This window comes from Mesoplodon mirus (genome assembly GCF_964341445.2).
Source record: "Mesoplodon mirus genome assembly, chromosome: 7".
Taxonomy (NCBI): domain Eukaryota; kingdom Metazoa; phylum Chordata; class Mammalia; order Artiodactyla; family Ziphiidae; genus Mesoplodon; species Mesoplodon mirus.
The window spans coordinates 100,436,127-100,446,268 of record NC_138983.1 but is presented as its reverse complement, the minus strand read 5'-3'; the positions used below and the strand labels follow the sequence as shown (position 1 = coordinate 100,446,268).

General features: G+C 46.2%; 1 protein-coding gene across 2 annotated transcripts; it reads right to left on the bottom strand.

Moving 5' to 3' along the window:
• Positions 1-679: 679 nt before the first annotated feature.
• LOC309807235 (interferon regulatory factor 6-like) lies at positions 680-10,142 on the bottom strand. 2 transcript variants are annotated; one of them, XM_082626583.1, is made up of 3 exons: positions 9,940-10,142; positions 1,960-2,165; positions 680-931 (listed from the first exon to the last, which is right to left on the bottom strand). In XM_082626583.1, exons 1-3 carry the CDS (start codon positions 10,056-10,058, stop codon positions 759-761), a joined length of 498 nt encoding a protein of 165 aa, XP_082482709.1. In that variant the 5' UTR covers positions 10,059-10,142; the 3' UTR covers positions 680-758. The 2 variants fall into 2 exon arrangements, with proteins under 2 accessions (XP_082482709.1, XP_082482708.1); XM_082626582.1 differs by lacking the exon at positions 9,940-10,142 and adding an exon at positions 3,476-3,794 and having other exon boundaries at positions 681-931.

Here is a 10,142-nt window from a genome sequence, read left to right as displayed (position 1 = left end):
CTCTGTCTCACAGGGACCCTCCAACCTCTAAACGCATCTTTCCTGGGAAGCTGAATTCAAAAAGTCAATTTAAAAACAAGATAGGGCTTCCCTGGTGGCGCAGTGGTTGAGAGTCCGCCTGCCGATGCAGGGGACACGGGTTCGTTCCCCGGTCCGGGAAGATCCCACATGCCGCGGAGCGGCTGGGCCCGTGAGCCATGGCTGCTGAGCCTGCACGTCCAGAGCCTGTGCTCCGCAATGGGAGAGGCCACAACAGTGAGAGGCCCGCGTACCACAAAAAATTAATTAATTAATTAATTAATTTAAAAAAGATAAAAGTCTCTAGTAGAGAAATTGTATCAGAGCCTAGTATTAAGAGCTGTAGAGCCACAAGTTTCCCATGATACAGCCTTAGCAGAGGCTGTTAAGGCAGTGACAGAAAATTTGTACCGAGGGAAATAGCAGAAGAGTTTGCCTACAATTCACGAAAAGGATCCCTGCACTTGGCCTGAAGGAAATCAGCAAAATTTGTAACAGCTTGTGTATTTGTATGCGGGATTGAGAATGAATTTCATTTTTTAATTTCTCTGAATTATCACATAAGATTCAGAAGATGCTCTCTCTGCCTAGAAGCCACCCCACTGGGATAACTATGCCTACGGAGTTCCTTTGCCTATGACTCCGACTTGCTAACAGACTGGCAGCCTGGCCCCAGGGCCTGGTCGCTGCTCCCAGTGCAATGGTGGATATGGTGTCAACGGTTGCAAAATCAAAGCCCCTTACATCCTCTCCATGCCTCGGTCCCACCCCCCACCCCACTCACCATTGACGTTCAGGAAGGGGAAGGCGTCCTGGATGGGAACGTGGTGCTGTGACTGGTCCAGCTCATCTTCCTCATCTTCTTCATCCACATCATTATCTTTCTCATCCCAAGGAGCAGATCCAGTGGATCCTACCCGAGAAACACACACACACACACACAAAGGTCAAAAGTGAGGCGCTCACGTTGCACTGTCATCCCTGCAGCTGACCCACTGTTCAAGCTAGGCACTGCCAGCACAGAGGTTCCTTGGGTTCAGTGTGCACCCTCAATGCCAAAGAGTGGGAACCAAGGGTGTTCACCCCACTCCCAGCTCCTCCTACGGAGCCCCAGTGCAAGCTCTCATCCCCTCCCCTATCCAGGAGCTGCAGACCCTACTCCCTTCTCCTAGAAATCTTTTAATTCCTACTCTAAACCCCTTTCCACACATTCGCATCCCTTCTAAGGGCCCAAGGAGCACAGCTTCTCTCCTTTATAAGCTTACTGTGAAGACAGACCCTTCCCTCATGGCAGAGCCTCACTAGATGCACTGGAGGTCAAGTCTAAATTATCTGGCTCTTAGTCGGAACTTGCTAAACATTGAGTAAATATAGGGATCAGGTGGTATTTTCCTAGGAAAAATACCATACAAATTAAATGATCACTTACCCATCATTTATAAAGAGAACTTAACAGCCTTCATAATGTCATGGCAATTGATTCTTAGAACAGCCTTTGAAATACGCAGGAAAGATGAGAACCCAGATTTTATAGTGGAAGAAGCTGAGGCTCAAAACGTTGAACGACTTGATTCAATGTCCCACAAGTAGTGAAATGGAAAGACCGAGGTTTATAACTCAGACCTTCTAAGTTTTAAGCCCTCCTTCTTCTAAACTACCTGGCCTCTCTTCTCAGTGTTGAGTCCCAAGAGAAGTTATTTTTTATAGAACTCAATACCCTCTCTTCTTTCTAATGCTTTACTGTTCCACTGGGTGGGCAGGAAGACTGTGCTGAGTTTATATCTTTTGTTCTCTGGGTTCTTTCTAGGGACAGGATTTCTTGCTTTATTTACCAGTCTTCAACATTGTAAGCGAGGCGACTTTCAAGTCGACTATCGCTTTAAGGGTCCAGCCCGGAACCTGGCACACTGTCCACCTTCTCCCCAGCAGCTGGGGCCTCACCTGGGTTAATGATAGAGCCCTGGGGCTGGGGGATGTCACACACTTGATATATCTTCACTGGGTTCATGGGCACCTCCTTGGTGCCGTCGTACATCAGGTTGAATTCCCTGCTCTTGTTGAGCGCACAGCGGAGCTGGGCCTTCCATTTAGCTGGGTCGGGGTCGTCCACCCCTTCCTGGTACTTCCCCTGTCTCCACAGCCCAGGCCTGAGGGATAGGAAACCGCAGTGCGTGCCTGCTTGTTGCCCAGAAACACTGGAAAGTGTGCCCGCCCTCCCTCATACAGACACAGATACACACAGCCCTGCCTGACCGCCCCATCACTCCAACTCCAATTTACAGAGACTGCAGCAGAAAACACCACGCTGGGGACCAGGCAAGGCAGGGCCTGAGACAAATTAAGCCAAATGCAAATACAGTATTTTAAAAAGAGGAGCCTCATCTCAAGTGCTTGTGCCAGCATCACCTGTCAAGACTACAATGGCCTTAATGAAGGGTTGAAAATAAAGAAAAATCTGGAACAAGTATACACCAAAATACTAATGGTAACTTTTGGATAGCAAGACTTCAGGTAATTTTGTTTTGCTTGCCTTATTTGTTTTTCACATGAATTGCTTATATAGTGAGAAGAGAAAGGGAGGTGGCGTATGATATGAAGAATTTAGGCTTGCTGTTCCCTCTCCCTTCAGTCTTTAATCTGATGCACAAATAACTGTTGAAACCAAGTACCTTTAGGAGTAGCAGCCCATAGGAGGGCAGGAAGCACGCTCTGGGGGTTCAGCTGGCCTCAGTGCGAGGCTGAGGGCCTCAAGTCCTAATAAACTCACACCACCTGCCTTTCCCTGCTTCCTCAAACTCCCACATTGGGAACATTTTGCTGGGAACACCAGGGGCTGGTGGCCTGGGCCAAAACCAGTGGGGCCCCGCCTCTCTGGTTTTCAATTTCCAGGTCTAACAGGCATTTATGTGTCTGTTCACGGGATATCAGCCCTCCCCCACTGTTAACGTATCTCAGATGTCTACACTTTCTTCAGGGCTGTGACGTACGTGCTGGTGCAGAAAAGGGGGATGTCTTTTGCAGAGGACTCAAGATCAAGAGAACGAGATGGACCGGCCAGACTGCTCCCACTTGATGTTAGGAAGATAAGGTGGCCGTGTAGTTAGAATTCTGCAGGGGAACATAGCCTATAGAGTCTATGGGTTTGCGGATCCACAACTTTTATTTTTTCAGTAATGCCAACCAAGCTCATAAGAGACTGACATATAATCCAGAATGCCAGTCTACTCGTTTTCAATGGGGGATAAAGCTGGTCAGTGACCAGCATGGTTAAGTCCAATAACCTGGACGTAACCATGTATGATCTCAACCAGTAACTCCTGTATCTGGTTTCTAATGACAATTCCAAGAACATAAGACCCACTCAACATTTAAATCCAAATTTTCAGATGACTCCAAAGCTAAATGGAAATGATTTGATATTGAACTCTAAATCTGCATTATCTAGACTATCTCTTACCCAGTTGGGTAACCCAGAATCGACAGTAAAAGGCTCCTGCTTTCCCAAAAATCACAGGGCATAAAAATGAAAAGCACTGGAAAGGCAAGACCCCCAGTGAATTTGCAAAGCTGCTCTTGTGTCTTTTTTCTTTTGGACCTTGAAGCCAGGAGAAATTCTAAAAATACAAATGTATTCATTTTTAAAACTTGACTTGACTATTGTTCAGATCCCCAAGCCTACAAAAATAATTTTATTTTTTTAAAAATGTTCCCTGCCCCAAAGGAGTTTACAATCCCTTAAAGGAGACAGATGAGTCAATAGATCAGAAATACAGATACTATGTGAACACCAGTAAAACTGCCTAATCCGTAAAGAGTCGGGGGGTAGGTATGGTTGGCCAAGTTTATCAGAATTTATGATTCTAGGGCTGAATCTTGAACATGGGTAGAAGTTAACCAGGTGAGAAGCGTGGGTCACGATACTCTAAGCAGAAGAAGCTTTATGGGCAAAGGCAGAGGCTGAAAAGCACAGTGCTTAGGGGACCTACAAGCAGTTCAGCTTGCGTGGAGGCAGCATGAGATCAAAGTCTGGGCTTGTAAGTAGGAACCATGCCAAGGAGTTTGGACCTGATTCTTAGAACACTGAGAACCACTGAGAGATTTAAGCAGGTTGTGATGGGATCAGATTTAAGTTTTAGAAAGAACCATCTAGCTGCAGGACTGAAAAGGGTTTGAAGGGAGGCAAGGCATGAAGATAACACATAGTCTCTATATAATCCATATAATAGTGTCACTAGGGCCTGAACTAAGGAGGTGGCAGTAGGGATAGAGGATACAGGTAACGAACGAGCCGTTAAAGACGCTGACTTGACAGAGCTTGATGAGGAACTGAGTCCTTGAAGAAGGTGAGAGAGAAATCAAGGATGATTCCCTGGTTTAGGGTTTGGGAGACTGGGTGGGTGGTGATGCTGGCCACTGAGATAGGAGCAGGTTTAGAAAGATGATTTCCCTTTGGAAATGTCGGATTTCAAATGCCTGTGGAAGGCCTAGGGGAGAATGCCCAGCATGCCCAGGGCAGTTTTTTATCCCCACTCACCTCTCACATCACCTGAGGGACTCTCCCTGCCTGCCTCCAGCCTGGAAGAAGGTCCACCAGATTACTGACATCTCTGCCCTGTGGGCAAGGACCAATTTCGTTTCATTTCTGTATCCCTGCTCAGGCTTTAGCACACAGTAGGTCAATGTGTATTTGTTGAATTGCCTCAAATTTACAGAAATACACTTCTTGGGGAATGAATAAGTTGCTATTACACATGGAAGACCAGAAAAACAGCTATGAGCAGAAGGCCAAGGAGACACTGCAGAAAGTGCTGGAGGAGAAAATGCGTGCAGGACAGCAACTGCAGAGCAAACAGGTGTGGGGATGCTCCATAATCCTTGGGGCTGGGAACCCTGGGGCAGTCTGGGTGGCAAGGGAGCCAGCTGCACAACCCCCTGGAACCCCCAAGGCACCACCCTCTCCTCTGATCTCCCTCAGCGGTCCCTGGCCCTGGCCGAGCACAAGTGTGAAGAGTGGAAGAGCCAGTACGAGAGCCACCCCCAGCATGCAACTGTCCCCGACCCTGCCAGCCCAGTAATCATGAATGCCGTCTTCCTTCTCTTTTTTACAATGTGGTACATATGGATTTTTTTAAATGAGATTTAACCAGCTTTTCAACCTTTCTTCTTTCTAACAATATCAGTACTCTCTGACTCTCCAAATGCGCCTTTTCAAGTGGATTTAATTTATGGAAAAATCACCCTTCATACTTTCCCTTTCTTTTTTAAACCTCCCCATGGTAGTGTAATGTAGTAGAAGGAGATTTGGCCTGGGAGCTTGGACACCAGGGTTCTAGCGGCAGTAACCCACAGTTACACACGTTATATTATTAAAGAAAAAAGTCACTTACAGAAATGTATGAGGCCATTATGCACATACACACAAATATATATTCACTCATATATCCATAAAAAAGTAGTCTGGAAGGTTCTATAAAATGTTAAAGGTGTTCATCCCAGGGTGGAGGAGATATACGTTAACTATATTACCCTCTTAAATTTTTACGGTAAATGTATATTACTTTTATAATTTAAAAAGCCAAACTTTTCATTTTTAAAAACCTAAAACATGAAAGAAAACTGGAAAACCAACAAAATTAAAACAATCCCTAAGTCTGAGGCAACGATTTTTTTATCCGAGTACAAGTGATGAATGAAAATACTAAGTAAGAATGGTGTGTGACACCTTAAAGTATAGAAAAGAATACAGTAAGGCAAGTAGGCATTAAGATAATAGAATATAAAAAGTTACCCAGATATATTCAGACAACGGACTACTATTCCAGTAATAAAAAGAAATGAATTACTAATATGAGCTACACGGATGAGTCACAACAACATGAGGAGCCAAAGAAGCCACGTGCAAAAGGGTACTTGTTGTATGCTTCCATTCATATGAATTTCTAGAATAGGAAACACTAATACATAGTGAAAGAAAGCATGTCAGTGGTTGCCTGATGCCAGGCCTGGGAAACTGACTGTAAAAGGACAAGAAGGAACTTTTTGCAGGTATTGGAAGTGTTCTGTATCTTGACTTTGGCGATGACAATATAGATATACACATTTGTCAAGACTTATCAAATTACATGCTTAGAACGGGTACACCTTGTTGAATGTAATTCATACTTCAATAAAGTTGATTTTAATGTTAAATTAAAAAGTCACCTATGGGTGGGCTTCCCTGGTGGCGCAGTGGTTAAGAATCCGCCTGCCAATGCAGGGGACACGGGTTCGAGCCCTGGTCCGGGAAGATCCCACATGCTGCGGAGCAACTAAGCCCGAGTGCCACAACTACTGAGCCTGCGTGCCTAGAGCCCATGCTCTGCAACAAGAGAAGCCACCGCCATGAGAAGCCCGCGCACCGCAACGAAGAGTAGCCCCCGCTCCCTGCAACTAGAGAAAGGCCACGTGCAGCAATGAAGACCCAACACAGCCAAAAATAAAATAAAACAAAAAATAAATTAATTAAACAAAAAAACAGCAAACCATTAAAAAAAAAAAAAAAAAGTCACCTATGGGGACTTCCCTGGTGGCACAGTGGTTAAGAATTCGCCTGCTAATGCAGGGGACGTGGTTTCAAGCCCTAGTCTGGGGAGATCCCACATGCCGCCGAGCAACTAAGCCCGTGCGCCACAACTACAGAGCCTGTGCTCTAGAGCCCGTGAGCCACAACTACTGAGCCCGTGTGCCACAACTACCGAAGCCCACGTGCCTAGAGCCCATGCTCCACAACAAGAGAAGCCACCACAGTGAGAAGCCGGCGCACTGCAACAAAGACACAATGCAGCCCAAAATAAATTAATTAATAATAATTTAAAAAACAATAGTCACCTAGATGTCTGAGCGAGACAGAGTCCCTTTAAGCTTTCAGTCCCAGCTCTTCTCTGAAGCCTCCCCTCATTCACCCTGGCAGCATGTGACCACTTTGCATCTCTTTAACACCTTATATTTATCGGTTCCATTCAGATTTGATGCTTGAAAAGTTTTGTATATTTTATGTCTATCTTCCATTCAACTTGGTTCCTCTAAGGCAGGAACAATAATCTCTTTCATAAATTGAGACCATTACAAAAACAGAATTATGTTCCCTTTCCTCCCAATCAGGGGAATTTGAAGTAGGATTGATGAAATCCTGGAAATCATAAGCAAAAATGTCATTTCTGCATTTTTATGGCCAGAGGGTCCTGTGTTTTCATCAGATTCTGGAAGATATCACAGAGCCCAACAATGTTAAGAATCTCTGCTTTGAATCCATGTGCTTTCACCCAGCTCTGTGGTACAAGGCACCCTGCCCCTGGGGCAATCTGTCTGTGGTCCCTGCAAAGATGATAAACCCACATCAAAGACACTCACTCGGGCCTCCCTGGTGGCGCAGTGGTTGAGAGTCCGCCTGCCGATGCAGGGGATGCGGGTTCGTGCCCCGGTCTGGGAGGGTCCCATGTGCCGCGGAGCGGCTGGGCCCGTGAGCCATGGCCGCTGGGCCTGTGCGTCCGGAGCCTGTGCTCCGCAACGGGAGAGGCCACAACAGTGAGAGGCCCGCGTACAGCAAAAAAAAAAAAAAAAAAAAAAGACACTCACTCTTCTGCATGTCCGTGGACTCTACTGCCATCTCTTCCTCCACAATGACGTCACTATCGCCATCTTCAAGATTCATTTCTGTCTCATCTAGAACACTGTCTTCTTCCTCTTCCTCCTCCTCATCTTCCTTGGAGACATCCTTTAATGTGGCAAGTAGTCTGTTGTAACCAGAAACTTGTTCTGGTTCACTCTATGCTTCACTTTCAGAACTTGAAGTATCTATAAACTCTCTGACTAAAAGGAAAATGGGGATTTTAAAAACAAAAATTATACTGTTCTTGTTGCTACCCCACGACTATCATCAGGTCCACAGTGGAACCAAGTTCAGACTTCTCTAGATAAAAACTAGCTTTTCTGCAAATACGCAGTCCTATCTATTCAACCAAACCTAGCACCAAATTTGTTTAAAACAGCTAATCTAGCTATGATTCTAGAAGCGCTTCCTCTTCTTTGAACTGCTCATGTTCCACATGGGAAGACAGCAAACTAAACACATGGAGCTTTAGGTTATAAGGCGATCTAACCTATGTGTCAGACATTTGGCACCTTTAAAGGAGCAACAGGAAAACTTACAACAAAAAAGTGTACTTTATTTCTGAGTCTGTGGTAATGAAATAAGACCTTTGATGATTTTGCACTCTATTTTATGTTAAGCAAACACGACATTCCCTCTTAGGATTCACCAAGAGCCCTCTGGTAAGCCTCCTTAACAGGCTAATCTCTCAGGACAGTTTCATACTCTATACTATATTAGTTATCACAATGGCATTTTAACAGACATCTGCACTTAAAACTAAGCAATATTACTAAAGTATAGCTTACATCTAAAATCAAAGAGAGTGGAAATGTAGCCAAACTTTAGTACCATATATAATCTTAAAAGTAACAGTCCAGAATCTACTATCATAAAGAAGGTATAAAGCATTACCAGTTGACAAGTCTGTGGTTTTGCTTCCTTTCTGGAAACCCTGAGAAGAAACAGGCAATGTTAAACTTTAACTACTAGTATGTAGCAATTAGGAAAAGTCTAATGATACAACTTTAAATGAACATGGCAGACTATACCGTTATAAATACATTATATCTATTGTCAAGTAAAAACTCCATATGCATTTGGACAGGTTTTGGAAGGATATGCCAAATAGATAATAAGAGACGAATGAAAAAGTCTAACAAGACCACATGACAAATACTACAGTCACACAGTAACAGGCTCTCATCCAAAAGATGGGAAATTTTGGCAAATAAAAGCCCTCGGGGTTCACCTTTTCTAGCAAGTTTCTTAAGTAGACCATCCCTCTGACTGTTGATAAAGCAGCCCAAAGGGGTGGGATGAGCACTAAGATCATAACTGAGAGTCTGGACACTTAGAGAGGAACCCACAACTACCCAAACATTACTTTCCTCATGGTCATTGAATAGATAGGTGATGTCGAGGGTCCCAAGCAATTCTTTTTTTTTTTTTTTTTTGCGCTACGCGGGCCTCTTGTTGTGGCCTCTCCCGTTGCGGAGCACAGGCTCCGGACGCGCAGGCTCAGCGGCCATGGCCCACGGGCCCAGCCGCTCCGCGGCATGTGGGATCCTCCCAGACCGGGGCACGAACCCGTGTCCCCTGCATTGGCAGGTAGACTCTCAACCACTGCGCCACCAGGGAAGCCCCCAAGCAATTCTTTTTTTATTTTTTTTAACTTCTTTAATTTATTTATTTTGGCCTGCTATGGGTCTTCGTTGCTGCGCCCGGGCTTTCTCTAGTTGCGGCGAGAGGTGGCTTCTCTTGTTGCGGAGCAGGGGCTCTAGGCTCGCGGGCATCAGTAGTTGCACCACCCTGGCTCAGTAGTTGTGGCTCGCGGGCTCTGGAGTGCAAGCTCAATAGTTGTGGCGCACGGGCTTACTTGCACCGCGGCATGTGGGATCTTCCCGGACCAGGGCTCGAACCCCTGTCCCCTCCGTTGGCAGGCGGATTCTTAACCACTGCGCCACCAGGGAAGCCCCCAAGCAATTCTTTAAAAACATAGAAAACGAACACAAGCTTATAAAATCTCTGCCCAGTCGCCACACAGGAGGCGTGCCGTCTAGCATCAAACTACAGGCTCAACAAAGGGTAGGAAGACCGGCGAAGAACCCCATCTCAGGCGGGAAGCCGCCAGGATCCCCGGGCGAGCTAGGCCGGCGCCGGGGCAGCGTGGCACGCGGCGGGAGCTGCCCTGTCACTACCCCCGGGGCACCGGCGGACCAAACGCGGGGACACGCGGGCTCCCACCGGGAAAGGACGCCGGCAGCGCTGGTCCCAGCCTCGCCTCTCCATACCTGTCATAGAAGGGATGCTCCTCGCCGAAATCCCTTAGATGCTTCTTCTGCTTTTTAGTTAGGGAGTTGAGCAGCTGGCTCTGGCTCCGGCTCCGGCTCCGGCTCCCGCGTTTGACCATGGGGAAGACGTCAAGTCAGCCAACCTCCAAGAATCGCGTTTTTCACCTGGAAGTCGTCTCGTCAACCCACTCACGCGGGATTGC

Excerpts from the sequence above, each read along its gene's own strand:
- LOC309807235 (XM_082626582.1), bottom strand. The coding sequence starts at position 3,654 with ATGAATACATTTGTATTTTTAGAATTTCTCCTGGCTTCAAGGTCCAAA. Across the intron at positions 2,166-3,475 it reads ATTCTGGGTTACCCAACTGG|GCCTGGGCTGTGGAGACAGG; the intron begins GTAAGAGATAGT and ends CCTATCCCTCAG. Across the intron at positions 932-1,959 it reads GGGCTCTATCATTAACCCAG|GATCCACTGGATCTGCTCCT; the intron begins GTGAGGCCCCAG and ends TTTCTCGGGTAG.